The 16,035-nt window shown below is 43.6% G+C and overlaps 1 protein-coding gene across 1 annotated transcript in view; it reads left to right on the top strand.

Annotated features, from left to right (window-relative positions):
- LOC143320720 (regulator of G-protein signaling 3-like) overlaps positions 1 to 16,035 on the top strand; it is a 43,584-nt gene that overhangs the window by 18,570 nt on the left and 8,979 nt on the right. The window contains exons 11-18 of the mRNA XM_076730582.1: positions 2,827 to 3,083; positions 10,225 to 10,306; positions 11,500 to 11,605; positions 11,956 to 12,052; positions 13,677 to 13,931; positions 14,559 to 14,598; positions 14,689 to 14,948; positions 15,623 to 15,712. Coding sequence (XP_076586697.1) covers positions 2,827 to 3,083; positions 10,225 to 10,306; positions 11,500 to 11,605; positions 11,956 to 12,052; positions 13,677 to 13,931; positions 14,559 to 14,598; positions 14,689 to 14,948; positions 15,623 to 15,712 — 1,187 coding nt within the window. The remainder of the gene's footprint in view (positions 1 to 2,826; positions 3,084 to 10,224; positions 10,307 to 11,499; positions 11,606 to 11,955; positions 12,053 to 13,676; positions 13,932 to 14,558; positions 14,599 to 14,688; positions 14,949 to 15,622; positions 15,713 to 16,035) is intronic.

Here is a 16,035-nt window from a genome sequence, read left to right on the forward strand (position 1 = left end):
TTCAGCTTGGGCTTTGGGGACAGGAATCATTTCTGAAAATGTCGACAATAACGTCCTGTACTTTTTTGAAGCTAAGACTTTATCAATCCCCCATAGGGGGAATTTGGGTGTTACAGGCAGCAGCAGTAGTATCAAAAGTATAAAAAGACAGAAAGTTATAAAATACAAAATAGAAACATTTTAAAAATCAAAACTCTGTGTATATATACAGTACATTCTATACAAGGAAGTACAGTGTTTTTCAGTATTGCACATTGGATTGGATAAAAAATGGATGTAGTTCTGTAGGTAAGATGGAAGCAGAGCAGGGATAACCTCATAAATGAGCAATGATGAGACCAGCTTACCTGTCCACATATCCACATTTAAACCACCAGGTTTAAAAACTCTGGTATACAGTCAGAAACATGGTGATGAAAGGCCTCATCAGCATTGTGTGGACTTGTTTTGGAGAGGGCTTGAATGTTACAGACATTCATTTATATGTTAAAGTCCTGGACTGCAGCTTTAAGACCTGACCTCCATTACCCAAAACACATGATCTATATCCCTCTAACCGAAAACTCTACGACTGATTAAATCAAGGATCAGAATGAAGTCAGCAGTCTTCCAGAGATGTGCAGTCAGACATGGTTGTAACCTCAGCACCACACTGCAAATTATGATGAAAGAGCAGAGATTGCTTGACAGAACTACTGAAATGGAAACTTGTTCAACCCTAAACAGACAGGACGGTATGCCAACCGGCTGGACCACAGTGTCAAATAGAAACAAGGACACTGACCCAGTACGGAGTCCAGAGGAGGGCTTGTGTTCTTACTGTGACCAGAGCTGCACATCCAGACTCTCTGAAACCAATGTCAAAGACAGATATTTTACAGAAATTTGAAAAATATTCCAAGAGTTTCTCTGTTGAAGTGACTCAGAAAATTCCAGTTGAGGAGGGACCGTACTCTCTAGTCAGGCACCAGCTGGGTGACCATCCATTTTCTGCCAAGGTGACACCTGGGACACGACAGGCCTTGCCGTGAACCAGCTGCCCTCTGCTTCCAGTGCTGCCAGGAGTCGGCTTGGCTCCTATGACCAGAGTGCTGCCTGTGCTCTGCCACTCTTTTGGACCACCTACTGCTTCTCCTCCAAGGGGCCGGTGCTCCTCCTGTTTGGCTGTTGCTGCTGTTCTAGCTGGTCGCCCACCTTCTTCCGTCACCGCGGCTCGGCGCTTACCTGTATGTAGCAGTACATGGTGGCACAACCTTCTGCTGTCTAAGTGCCTGTGTGAAGGACATTACACCCACTGCCGGTGAACATGGTGGATCATTTAGCAGCTAAAGAGCCAGATATTTCTCTCAGGAGCTGGAGGAGACCAAAACCAGAGCTAAAAGAGAGCTTCAGAGACATTCATCAGGTGATGCAAACATTACTCCATACGAATCATCATGTTGTTCTGTGACTGCTGGATGTGGAAATAAACAACTTTGTAAACAAGTTCAACAGATCAACTCTAAAGGTGAAGATCTGTTAATGTTGTGTTCACAGCTTGTTTCTGCTGAAAACAAAAGCATCAGTTTTTTGACCGCACAACCTCACAAATAAAATGAGGTTCTGGCTCTGGTTCTGGTTCTTTATTAAGTCTGTAAATGTGGAACCTGCAGTGGAGAAGTTAACAGACTGAAACACAAGGAAAAACCCACAGACATGTGCAGCTGCTGACACATATGATCCCTTGTATGTAAATCTATATGTTTATTCTATTTATAGTGCTGAAGGAGAGAGAGGTGAGAGAGCAGCTGTGGGCTCTCTCTCTCTCTCTCTCTCTCTCGCTCTCTCTCTCTCCCTCTCTCCAGGGGTCCAGATGGTTGCCATGGTGATGAGAAGCTGCCCAGTAACCATGTGACCCTCACAATACCTCTGTCCCTACGTTGCTCCCCCCTTCCCCCAACTCCATCTATCTCAGAGTAAACCCCCCCATCCTCTCGCTCACCCTCTCTCTCTCTCTCCTTCTGACATCACACTGAGATCTGACACTCGCTCACCTCGACCGATCAGAGAGAGAGAGGGAACGGAAGGAGGACAGAGGAAGAAACAGACTTCTTCTTCATTTGTTTGTTTTGTTGTTTGGACGTCTGTATCTGCAGCAGCTGGACTTGTAGTATCACAAATACTGTCAGTAGTAACATCAGTGGATGTAGTATTTGTCAGCAGTAGTCAGCAATATTTGTGCCTGTGGTTTTACTTCATGAGAACAGCAGATTCACAGTTTGAGGCAGTCCAATCAGTAGGGACTCTCAGGACTCTCGATCCAGACCTCATCGTCCTCACTGTTTCTGTTTTACTTGAGGAGGATTTACTCACCAGCTGCACGTCATCTCATGAACTCTGACTTTGAATGTTCTGTGTCCAACTCTCTTTAAAAGTGACCATTTTTATGCAGAAATTAATGAAACGGATTCATTGTCTGTCAGACAACCTATAATAATTGAATCTGTTTATTTGTTTGTGTTTACATCTCTTGTTTACAGTTTGTTTAGTGAAAATCTTGTCTCAAAGACTCAGAGTGTCAAAGCGAGGGGTTGAGTTTTGATGCTGGTGTCGGTGTAGACCTCTTCAGGGGACTATAAGTGGATGGTCCAACTTTTGTCTCAGCTTGAAGTTGTCTGCTGCAGGTTTGACTGTGATTCAGAACCATCTGTCTGTCTATCTGGCTGATTTAATCTGGTCCAGTCTGGTCTGGTCTGAGGACGGTCAGGATGTTCTGGAAGAACACTGCCTGGTCTTGGAACGATGCTCTTGGTAATGATGATGATGATGGTGGTTATCTGCTCACAGCAGACTTCAGGAGGACTCCAGACTCCACTCCAGACACTGACCTGAACCGCATTGCCACCACCACTGCTACCACAACCAACCTATCAAACAGCACCACCACCACTGCTGGACTTAAAGACTTGCCAAACCACAGTCTGACCTTCAGTTGCCCCCAGAGCCTCAACCCCACCAATGCCAACTACAGCAGCTGCATCGCCACACTGTATGACAGCACCAACCAGCATCTGGCAACTCAAAACAGCACCCAACGACAGACGGTGAGTCACATGACACAAATGCAAACATTTAACTACACAAACATCATCAGTAAAAGTGTCATTAAGTAGATGAGGTTGGACATGGCAGCTTGTTGTTCTTGACTTGGGACTCGACTTTGCATTTACCTTTGTTTACTTGGGACTTAACAGTCTCCATCTGGCACTTGACGAGGCATTGACTTTTCTTGACTTGGGCCTTGGTGGTCTTGACCTATCATTTAATTTGGAATTTACCTGTCTTGACTTGGGACTTGCTGGACTTATCTTTTGACTTGATTTGGGGGTTTCCTCTGGAATTACCTGTTTTGACTTGGTCTGCTCTTCACTTGGAGCTTGACTTATGGCTTATCACTCTTGATGTGGGTTGACTTCCAAATTGATTTGAACTTAACTGTTTTGATCTTGACTTGCTGGACTTAACTTGGGACTTACCTGTCTTGAATTGAGACTTGTCAGACCTGGGATTTATTGGTCGTGTTTTACTTTTTATCAGAAAGACCATACTAGGACTCACAGATTAATTTACATTTTGGGAGCAACAGTTTTTCGTTTAAATGTGACACTAGTCCTGGACTTACCTGTCTTGTCATGGAACTTCATTTGAAATTGTCCTGGGATTACTTTACCTGTCTAGTCCTTCTTTGATTTGAAACTTGACTTGGGACTTACCTTGTTTGACTTGGAAGTTACTTTTGTTGAATGGGGACTTACCAGTCCTGTAGTGGGCGGTGGCTGTGTTGATCTGGTAACAGTTGACTGGAACTTACCTGCTTTGATTTGAAATTTGCTTGTCTTGACTTTGCACTTACTTTTGTTGACTTTGGATTTAATTGTCTTAACTTTGGACTGCCCTTTCTAGACCTCAGACTTGATTCGAGACTTGACTTGGGACTTCATAGCCAAGCCTTGAGATTACTTGTAACTTTACTTTCAGCACCTACATCACCTTTTAAAATTGGTAAAGGAGAGCCAGAGTTATTCTGAAAAAATAATTTTCCAAAGCTGATCAGTCCCAGGTTGAAACAGCGAGCTAGGTAACGTGCGAACATTATTGACAAAGCAACCAATCAGACCAGAGATGATCAGAATCAGAAACGCTCTGCGGTTGCATTTGTGTGTGTGTGTTTTACTGTTTTTCGTTAAAGACCCATGAAAGATTCACGTGTGATGAATTATAGAGTGAAGCTGCTTCACAGTATATAAATATGTATATACCACACACGCATTTGTACTGCTGCACTTGTGAGGACGCTTACTGACATAACCTCAACCCCCCGAATCCAATGTCTAAAACTGAACTGAACCTAACCCAGATTCTGAACCCTCAAACAAAGTGAGGACACACACACACACATACACACACACACACACACACACACACACACACACACACACACATGGGGGGGGTTGGCATGAGCAACATCACGTAGAGTACTTACAGTTAACCATGTGTATATTTCTGGGGATGTGTATGTTTTCAATTTTGTGAATTTTGGATAGTGTTCACTAATAATTTGCATTCACACTCTGTCCTGCTTTGCCCTGCAGCCACTGCGTAACAGTCTCCCTCAGTATACAGTCCAGTCTCATCTAATTACACTTGTACAGGAACAGGGTCTGCCAATGAACCACGTCATGCATTACAGCTTATGGACTCGAATATATCGTCCACGTTGTCCAAGATTTCACATGTAGCATCATATTGCAGTATAAGGGTGAAGATCAGCTTGTCCACATCTTCATGTGGATGACAGTTTCAGTGCAGTCATTTCTCACTGGTGTGATGAAAGTTGTCTCTGTGTGATAAATTTCTCATTTGAGTACTTTTAATAGATTTTCATCCTGAGTCATCAGTTTGTCCGAGGTGTCACTGAACTATAATGTGACAAGAGATCAATCAAATTCCCCTCTGAAGTATTTCATTATTTCTTTAGCAATCTCCTGCTAATAAGATAAGACTTAAATGATCCCACACTGGGGAAATGTGCTCGTTACAACAGCAGGAATAAAAAGAAAAAAAAACAGACAACAAAAGATACAAAATAAAATCAACTATAGAGGCTCTGTACATAATATATACAGGAGTATAAAAATACTACCTTGTGAAGGCTGCCTCAGTTCCACAGTGGAAATTTTTAAATAGCACAAGCAAGATATGAATAATAAAATACAGTGTCTATGTACTATTGCACAGTAGAAAATTTATAACAGTAAAAAATATGTACTATTGCACAGAATATGTTGGAGAGGGTTTGTGGTGTGAAACAGCATCGACACAGCTGCATATTCCTGATAGTCAATGTTTGGGACATTCCACAGGCAAACAGGTTCATTGGTAACAGGTAAGAGTATCATGAAGAGTGTCATGATGAAGCTCAGTCCTTCACAAGCGAGGACGGAGCGAGGTTCACCACTTTGGGAACGCATGATTGGATAAAGGAGATTAATACATGGACTCAGTACGTCTGGCAGGGTGGACCTGGTCTACAGTGAGTGTGAGAGTCCCAAGTAGATGACAGGGTTCACACGGGGGGGTGGGGGGTGGGGGTGGGGGGGTGGGGGGGTGCTGTTATCACCAGGATACATCCAGTGTTTTCATGAGTCTGTGTGTGTTTCCTACTATTATTCTTCTGTTCACACACACACACACACACACACACACACACACACACACACATTCAGTTGTTTTTCCATCACTTATGGGGACATTGCATAGGCCTACATTCATTTCCTGAACACTGAACCCTAAATTTACTGTGTCACGTCATGAGCTTTGTCCCCATAAGGAAGGCGAATCCCCACAGCATGAGTAATACATGCAAAGACACACACACAGACACAAACACACACACACCCACACACACACACACACACACACACACACACACACACACACACACTCACTCTCCAGCATCCAGTATACCGCTGAACCTCTGATACACAACCAGGTTTTGACCTGGTTGTGTGAATTCTGGATTCTTGTTCTTTGAAGTCTGAACCTGGAATGAAAGCACTTCTGTAGATCGTGACCTGATTACATGTTTCTGTTAATTTGGACCAACTTCAGACCTAGTACTGTGTGGGATGTCAACTGGACTACTTTGTGAAGTCTGGATTTGGGTTACACCTGGATCTGGATCTATAAACCTGGCCTGGTTTATATCCGGCTCAGGTTTTGTGGAAATCTAGACCTGGATTACATCTGGTTCTCGTTCTGTAAATCTGGAACTGGGTTAGACTCGTCTTTGTGAAATCTGACTGGATTGGACGAGGTTCAGCCTTCCTGCTGTTTGAGGATCAGTTCTGTTAGAGGATCAGATGGACTGGTGGAGCCACAGGATTTGAACCAACAGCCAGGCCTGCTGTCATGCACACGATCCACCGTCTGTGTCGAGTCTGCATTGAACAAAACCTGCCACAGGTCTGAGTCTGTTTGTTGATAACAGTACGATTTCACAGGTTAAAGTCAGTGTTCGGCAGCAGTCGGTGCCCATCGTTCTGCTCATCCACTGAATGTTAACAGATCAGAACAGTGTGTGATGGAGCACAAAGTCCAGAGCTGATGAGTGAGAACATACTCTAAAGTTAATCTGAAATCTCTTGATGAGTTGAAGCTGCAAAGTTCAAGTCTGAATTGCTTAGATTCTCTCTTTCTGTCTCCATCCGTCACTGCAGCCCAACATGAAAACACATTTAGGGTGAGTCTGCTCGAAATGGTGTCAAAATCAGTGGATATCTGCTGTTGCAACAATTATACAAAGTGAGACCTTCTCTACTTTGAGGACATTTTGTCTTGTGCTTGCTGCTTCAAAGCCTGCAACAGGTTCATAATGTAGTTCTCAGGAATGCTCAGGAGAGTTCAGATGAGTTCTGCTCAGTAGAGTTCAGGAGAGTTCTGTTCAGTAGAGTTCAGTAGAGTTCAGATGAATTCTGTTCAGTAGAGTTCTGTTCAGTAGAGTTCTGTTCAGTAGGGTTCAGTAGAGTTCAGATGAGTTCTGGTCAGTAGAGTTCAGATGAGTTCTGCTCAGTAGAGTTCTGCTCAGTAGAGTTCAGTAGAGTTCAGATGAGTTCTGCTCAGTAGAGTTCTGCTCAGTAGAGTTCAGTAGAGTTCAGATGAGTTCTGCTCAGTAGAGTTCTGTTCAGTAGAGTTCAGTAGAGTTCAGTAGAGTTCAGATGAGTTCTGGTCAGTAGAGTTCTGGTCAGTAGAGTTCAGTAGAGTTCAGATGAGTTCTGCTCAGTAGAGTTCAGGAGAGTTCTGCTCAGTAGAGTTCTGTTCAATAGAGTTCAGTAGAGTTCAGGAGAGTTCGGTAGAGTTCAGGAGAACCGTAATTCCAGCTGATTTGAGTCCACCAGTGAAGTCAGTCTGCAGATTTGTTGCTGTACTGTGTTTGCTCATCAGCTTTCTCCCATGAAGATGTCACCAAATTAGTAGTTTTTGGAACGGGCTCTGATGTGACAGATGATTTCTGACAAAATCTGATCTAAGGCACCAACATCAAACACACAATCATCACAGGTTGTGTAGACACAAAACAACAAAACAGCAGGATATACAGGTCTCTTCTGATTGGCTGCAGCGTGATGTTACTGCTGGCTGTTTGTCATTTCCCGGAAAAACCCCAGTTTCCTGTGTGTGTGTGTGTGTGTGTGTGTGTGTGTGTGTGTGTGTGTGTGTATCCGTACTTTTCAAGTCCAGCAGGTCAAATAAATGTTTAATGTCTTCATGTTTAAATCAGCTTCGATTTATATATATGTGTGTGCGTGCATGTGTGCGTGTGCACGCAAATCAATAATTTACACAGATTACAACTGAATGATTTTACTGAATAACTACATCTGACAGGAGAGTGTGTCGCTGTGTGTGTGTCAGTGCTGCTGGTGTGTGTGTGTGTGTGTGTGTGTGTGTGTGTGTGTGTGTGTGTGTGTGTGTGTGTGTGTTTGAACAGACGGAGGCCCTCCATGTTGTCTGTTGCTGCACAAACACTCAGCTGTTCAAACAGAAACTGAATCCAGCCTTTAACCCTTCAGTCTCATGTCGATGTGAAATACTTGCAGCTGATTGGCTGCTGATTGGAGACAGAATCACGTGAATACACAAACAAGAAATGTATCTCAAATTTAAGACAATGCTGATGATTGTCAGTGACATTATCAGGATATCAGGACATCATCAGCGACATCATTAGTGACATCATCAGCGACATCATCAGCGACATCAGTGAATCTGTTGGACAGATGATTGTAGTTGTCCGGAGACAGTTTGACTCGTTTTTGTGGTCGTCGTCCTGCAGGTTGAGCTGAGCGAACTAACAAAGACTCCAGCGGACAAGAAGAAACTCTCGATAGCAACATCAAGCAAGAAGACAAAGCCGGGGCAAAGGAGAACTGTCTCATTTATTTGCTGCTTTTCGAGATGGTTTCTTTGAGCCCACAGTTATGACTGAAGGAGATTCAGAGAAGTGAATCAACGTTTTTGTCACTTCAGATCTCCTCTCTAAAAGTGTGGCAACATGTTAGAGGAGTCCAGCATTTCTGTAAATCATCCTTTTCTCTTTCTCTTAGTTCAGCAACTGGGAGCAGTAAACTTAGTATATAGTAATAATAATAAAGAGTGTAAAAACTCTTTACAAAATGAAAGTAAACCCAGAGAACTGAAGGACAGTGAGGACTCGAGGATAGTAAACTCGAACAGGACGTTAAACCAACAGTCGAAGGCAGTTTTTAAAAGATGAGGAGCTGAGTTTCCCAACGACCCGGCCTCATGATGTGTCTTTATGGAAACACTGCAGATGTGTTTCCTGTCCATCAGGCGACTCGGTGGACATGTGAACCGGACTGATCCTGCAGAGAAACACAAACACTGAGAGTCTCAGTCCTCTTTAAAGACCCCCTCCCTGGTGTTTCTCCTCAGATCCTGCAGGAGTTTTAATATTAGCCTGTCAGTCTGAACTCAGGGACATTTAACATCCTTTGTGGAGAGAAAACTCTCAGGAGGAGTCGACCTTTCCTCAGGTCTGTCAGTGTTTACAGAGTCATGGAAACAGCACAGAGACCAGGACCCAGACAGACCTCCAGTGTGGATCTGAGAGAAACTTTCTGACTCTGTCAACATGACTACAGGCCAGCAGAGTCGGGACACGGCGACAACTTCAGGTTGAAAACTGCACTACAACACGTGACGTGATAGAACAACAGAGACTGACAACAGCGCTTCATCACTTACAAGCTACGTCAGTATGAGATGCTGCCTTCACTGTGAGCCCATTCACAGCAATATCAGACACTCAGAGCAAGGTGATGTAGTCAGAAACAGCCAGAAAGTCCACAGATGGAGGAAGGTGGGGTGAGTGGGTGGATGGGCCAAACAAATACATGATTTTCACTCAGGAGGTCGGCGTTTTGCTTAGGTTAGGGTGGGGTGGAGCTGTGGCTCACTTGAAGGTTGTGTAACCACTGTTCTGCCGTGGCAAGTCAACGATAACTGAGCGCACTCAAACGTTACACTGACTGTATGAGTAGTTTCATCATGTTGAGAATATGACATGGCAGTCAGCCAAACATTGAGCTAAGCTGTATCAGATGAAACCATCAACGTAAAGAGCGTGACATGAAGTAGTACAGGCGAATGAACACAAGCAGTTCATGTTTTGAATTATTTAATGAACTTACTTGTGCCAATAAACAGAGGAAGCCTCATTCGAAACATCTGTTCTGTCACACTAATCTAACGAAACGTAGCTAAGCTAAATTTCATTTCCTTTTCTGCTGACTTGTGCTGTGGATGCAGTAGGTTTAACAGACTGCGTCCTAAATAAAGAAACTGTCAGAAGAGTGACTGATGAACAACAGGATGTTTTGCTACTTTTTCATCTTTTTTAGCTAATGTTTGCTTGGTATAGATCCGAGGCTACCAGCAACTTTTAAGGTGGAATGTTTTCTTGCATTTTATTCAATGGATGAGCTGACAGTGTGGATCGACTAACATACCTTAAATATCAATATGACAACTATGACCATTACTTTGTTTTTATTGGCTTTCTTGCATGACATATGATTCAGTGATGATTGCATCTTCAAATGTAAATGAATTTCAACCAGATTATACAAAATGCAAATATTCATTTTCCTTTATCGTCTCCAGGTGAACATTATTCGAGGAAAAGATGGTTTTGGATTCACAATCTGCTCCGACTGTCCCGTCAGGGTCCAGGCTGTCGACTCCGGTGAGAAACACTGTACATGAACACCTGAGAACAAAGACAGTAAAACTACAATGACACTGTAAAGACCTGAGGGCAGGGGCCTGTACTATGAACTGCACCATTCTGTTATCTGACTTCATTGAACCTAGCAAGACTCACACCAAGGTGGTTATCAGTAGGTCAAACCAGGTTTTCCCACGACAGGGGCAGTGTTTGCAGTTTAGGACCAATCACAAACACGGACAAGTCTACTGACAGCAGAGCAACATGTTTTACAAACCATTTTCAAAATAAAACACCCTGTGCAGACTCATGATCACACATCAACAATAAACACTATTAGAAGACCATGGGGTCCCTCTGCTGCAGAGGAGATGTTCATCATAGTCAGCAGCTTCAGAGAACAGCAGAAACATGTCAGCATCCACTGATGGAGGAGATGCCTGAATCAGGCCTTCATGGTTCAACTGCTGCAAAGATACCATGACTGAGAGAGACCAGCAAGAAGAGACCTGCTCCAACCAAAAACCACAAGGACTGGACATCAGACCAGAAGAGACCTGGACTCTGGTCTGATTAGTGCAGATCTGAGCTGTTAGGTTCTAGCTGTTGTATCTTTGTGAGATGCAGAGAAGGTGAACTGATGGTATCTGCAGGCGTGGTTCCACCGTGAAGCAGCAGAAGGTGGAGGTGTGATAGTGTGCGGGGAACTGGCATGGCTACCACAGCATCCTGCAGCCACAGGTCAGCCCAGTTGGTCTGTCCTTCATCTGGACAACGACCCAGAACACACCTCCAGGCTCTGTGAGGGCTGCATCACATGACCTGCTCTCCACGCTCACCTGACCTGAACCCAGCTGAGATGGTTTCGGAGGAGCTGGAGCTCAAACTGAAGGCGAAGCAGCCAGAAGTGCTCAGCATATATGAGAACTCCTTCAAGACTCCAGGTGACATCCTCATGAATCCGCTGAGAGAACGCCAACAGTGTGCAAAGCTGCCATCAAAGCAGAAGGTGGCTGCTGTGAAGAATCTAAGATCTAAAATATATTTTGCTTTTCTACACTTATGTTTACTACATAATTATGCATGTGTTCTTGTGATGTCTTCAGTATTAACCTAAAGCTTTTGGCTCGAACTGTAAAGTCTGTGAGGTCACTAATGACCTCGCTCAGCTCAGTCTGCTTTCATTGGTGGTCTGTTCTGTCTGTCTGTAGACAGTCCGGCTCATCAGTCTGGTCTCCGTCAAGGAGATTCGGTCCTGCAGCTGAACGGACTTCCTGTAGAAACCTGGAAGTGTGTCGACCTTGCCCATGCCATCAGGTAATCCTGCCCCCTCACAGTCTGACTGACTTCCTGTTCAAATTATTTCTGACCTCAGGGTTGCAGTTTCTTTTTGACTGTTCAGACACATTTTTACATTTGAAATGATGAAAAATATGCAGAAGATTTAGTACATTTGACAAGAAGTATTTTAGTCAAGTTTTTATTTGATTTCCATACGAACATCTAATTAACAGCTTGATTTACATGTTTTTTAGTCTTAGTTCCACTTTTTATTGACTTTGATGTTACAACATTAAAAATCTTTCTCTGTGTGTGTGTGTGTGTGTGTGTGTGTGTGTGTGTGTGTGTGTGTGTGTGCGCGTGTGTGTGTCTGTGGGTGTGTATAGGAGTTGTCCATCTCAGATTGTGTTGGTGGTGTGGAGAGGTTTACCTGAGCTAAGGTCAGGATGTGAAACTTTGCTCCACCCACTGAAACACAACAAGGTTAGTCCATAAAAAAACAGTCTGACACCTGCTGGTCAGAACAGAAAGTGACACGTATGGTTTGAGTACTGTACTGAAGTAAAATTTGTGTATTTAGTTCTTCTGCTTATTCAGCTTCATTATAGCTTTTCTGATACCCTTTGGTCTTCGTTCCTTTTTGTTTCTTTGATAGTATTTTTCTAAACTGTACATAGTGTACAAATACATAGATCTGTGCAACTCAATTCTGGGTTGGGGGAGAGTTCCTACCTCAAGTGGAGGAGTTTAAGTATCTTGGGATCTTGTTCACGAGTGAGGGAAGAATGGAGCGTGAGATTGACAGGCGGATCGGTGCAGCGGCAGCAGTAATGCAGTCACTGTATTGGTCTGTCGTGGTGAAGGAGCTGAGCCGAAAGGCGAAGCTCTCGTTTTCCCAGTCAATCTACGTTCCTACCCTCACCTATGGTCATGAACTTTGGGTCATGACCGAAAGAACAAGATCAAGGATACAAGCGACTGAAATGAGTTTCCTCTGCAGGGTGGCGGGGCGCTCCCTCAGAGATAGGGTGAAGAGCTCTGTCACCGGGGAGGAGCTCAGAGTAGAGTCGCTGCTCCTCCACATCGAGAAGAGTCAGCTGAGGTGGCTCGGGCATCTCTACCGGATGCCCCCTGGACGCCTCACTAGGGAGGTGTTCCAGGCATGCCCCACTGGGAGGAGGCCCCTGGGAAGACCCAGGACACGCTGGAGTGACTATGTCGCTCGGCTGGCCTGGGAACGCCTCGGGGTCCCCCCGGATGAGCCGGAGGAAGTGTCCAGGGAGAGGGAAGTTTGGTTCTCCCTGCTCAGACTGCTGCCCCCGCGACCCGGCCCCGGATAAAGCGGGTGAAAATGGATGGATGAATGGATGTGCAATTCAATGTTCTTTTTATGCAACAGCATTTTGCAAGTGAAATTCAATGTATGGCATTGTTAGTTTTTTCATAAGAATATTGGCAATAGTATTTTTGTGGCAATTAGTATTTCTATATTCTGTACATAATGTACATATACATAGTGATTTTTTAAAATTCTTTTTCCTGTGTCTTACTTATCTTAACCCCTCTATGCCACTGGTTTTGCTAACTACCCAAACTCCCTGGCGTGGGATCAATAAAATTTTATCTTATCTTGATTTTACCTCCAAAATTTGATTAAACCTGAATTTCACTTGGCCCAGAACCGTAAACCTGAACCAGGTCATAGATGATAATCTTTCAGTTGGCCCAGAATATAGAAAGGAACAAAAACCTTTTTCCTCAACAAAACATTACTGATAATCTTTGCACATCATTCACAACAAAATGACAGGGTCTTCAAATTTGACACAAATTTTGACATTCTGCATGCTGAAAACTTCTTTAATACCTCAAGTACTCTTTGGACTTAGGTACTTTTCGTCAAGTACAGCTGCAATTGTACAACATTTTCTTGTGATTGAGTATTGTTACAGTGCAGGGTTTGCTTCTTTCAGTGAAGTATAGGGTGTCAATATTTCATCTACCTGCTATTGGCTTTGCTGTCAGGTCACAAAACATGGGAAACTAGGCTAACAGTCTTAATGCTAAGCTAATGTCACTGTGTCTCGTCCCTCCTCTCTATCTCTAGACAACAGGCAGGAAGTTGCTTCGTCACCCCACCCACAGTAAACATGCCCTCAGACAGGGTCAGGGGCTGGGGGTGAGGTCCAGTTTGGGGGCTCTGGGTTCTCTGTGGAGGGACAAGAAGGAGGACCAGGAGGAGGAGGAAGAAGAGGAGGTGACTGAGTACTCATCTCGCACCACCACACTCAAGGGCACTCGTGTGACATCATCACATGGAGACAATTACATTATCCTCTCACCTGTCAATCCAGGAGAACAGGTGAGTTTGAAGAGCCTACAGGTGTCTCAAGGTTCTCATGTCTGAATCCACCAGAATCCCCCTTCCTCTTTCACCTCGCTTTAAAAAGGGCCTTTCTACCTGAACCCAGACCTTTCAGTTTGACCAGGACATTTTATTTGAACCAGGATATTTTAATGGAACCACTTCTTCCCCTGTTAAAGAAAACTTGGCCTGAACCAGAACTTTTCATCTGATACAGAACCTTTTACTGGTCACAGATAATTTTAGCTGAACCACAATCTTTCACCCAAACGAGAACCTTTCACCTGAACTAGAACCTGACCTAGAAACAGATCATTACTGAAGACCTTTTCCTGAACTTAAATATGACCTTCACCCTTTCACCTGAACTAGAACTGGAACCTTTCTCAGAAAGTAATCCACCCCAGAGCTCCAGACCATCTTTCCTGTCTTTTCTAAAGCAGGACTGAGAACTAACCATAGCCCCTTTAAGCTCACCTGGATCAGATCATCGATCATCATGTGGTTTGTTCTGTCCAGAGCTTGAACATGTTGTTGTGTCAGTAGCTGTTAGTATATAAAGTAATGATCACAATGTTCTGCTTGAACAGAAAATTATTCTCCATCTCTGTGTCTGTGTTTCAGCTGCTGCAGCCAGTTTATCATGACCGGGACACAACGATGGGTACGACAACCGGCTGAATATTGATAATCCATTCAGAGCATTGCTAAATGTGTTGATTATAAGATGATATTACCTGTGTCATATTGTCAGGGCGTCTGTACCGAACACACCCCAGCAGAGGTCAAAATCTGTTCCACGACCCTCGACCTACGTCGCCACAGCGACCATTCACCGGCCGCACCAACCTGCCCCCATCCTCTTTCACCTCCACCTCCTCTTCATCAGCCTCGCCCAGTGACTATGGCAACTACCAGAACTGCACTATTGTCCAATCACATCTGCCCTGCTCCTCCTATGGAACTTATGTCACCCTGGCCCCCAAAACCCTCATCTTCCCCATCTTCGTCCAGGTCAGAACCTAAAACCTTAGCTCTGACTCAAAACACAGAAACAATCCGAGACCCCTATACGTAACCCAGAAACTTGAATCTGACCCAGAAACAGAACATCTTTCCCAAGTCAGATCCCAGAATTGTTGTCACGATCCAGAACAAAATATTACATCCCAAAGCCCCCATTTCCCCCATTTTTGTCCAGTAAGAAACTAGAGCTATTAACAAAATATTAGAACCCATTCCCCATCACATCCTAGAACTTAATCCAGAGCTGAGACTTAATGCAAAACTCTCACATCTTTATCCAAGTTAGAGATACAACCTTTAATCTGACCAGAATCCAGAGCAAAATCCATATCATTAAACCCAAAGACCCTTGTGTTCCACATTTTTTGTCACTGTCAAAACTCAGACCATTAACTTGACCCAGAATCCAGAACAAAATACTGGAACTGAAGACCGGCACTGAGCCAAGAATATAACCCTGATCCACATTGTTAGAACCATAAGACCCTTCATTCAGGTCAGAGCCTAAAACCAAACCTTATAACTTTTATCTAATGCAGAATATGTCAGAAACACTTTCCACCTTATCGATCTGTGTTTATTAGAACATCACTTATTATGTTGGAGTTTACTTCTGGATTGATGTTTGTTCTTCTGTTGTGTTTTCTTTCTGTTGTTTACAGCCTCTGGATCTGTGCAGTCCAGACAGAACCCTACTGATGGCAGAGGAAATGGTTCTACACCAGGCTGATCTGCTGCCTGCAAAAGTACCTGTACGTTAAATGTACTGCCATTGTACTGTAAAGAAACTAACAGTGCTTTGATTATATGTTCAATAATTTTAAGTTAAATAACCAAACACTGTCTGGACCCGAGTTCTAAACTGTGATGATTTAGTCATCTTTGGACTGTTGGTCAGACAAAACAAGACATGAAGACATCATATCAGACATCAGAATAAACAATTCATCAGGAAAATAACTGGTAGATAAAATTATAATGAATAGAACTGTTAGTTTCATCCCTACTGCAAATATAATAGTAATTGTAGATAATAGTAACACTAAGCCAACTGCCAAGGAAACCAAGAGTGCAA

Source organism: Chaetodon auriga, chromosome 5 (genome assembly GCF_051107435.1).
Source record: "Chaetodon auriga isolate fChaAug3 chromosome 5, fChaAug3.hap1, whole genome shotgun sequence".
NCBI lineage: Eukaryota > Metazoa > Chordata > Actinopteri > Chaetodontiformes > Chaetodontidae > Chaetodon > Chaetodon auriga.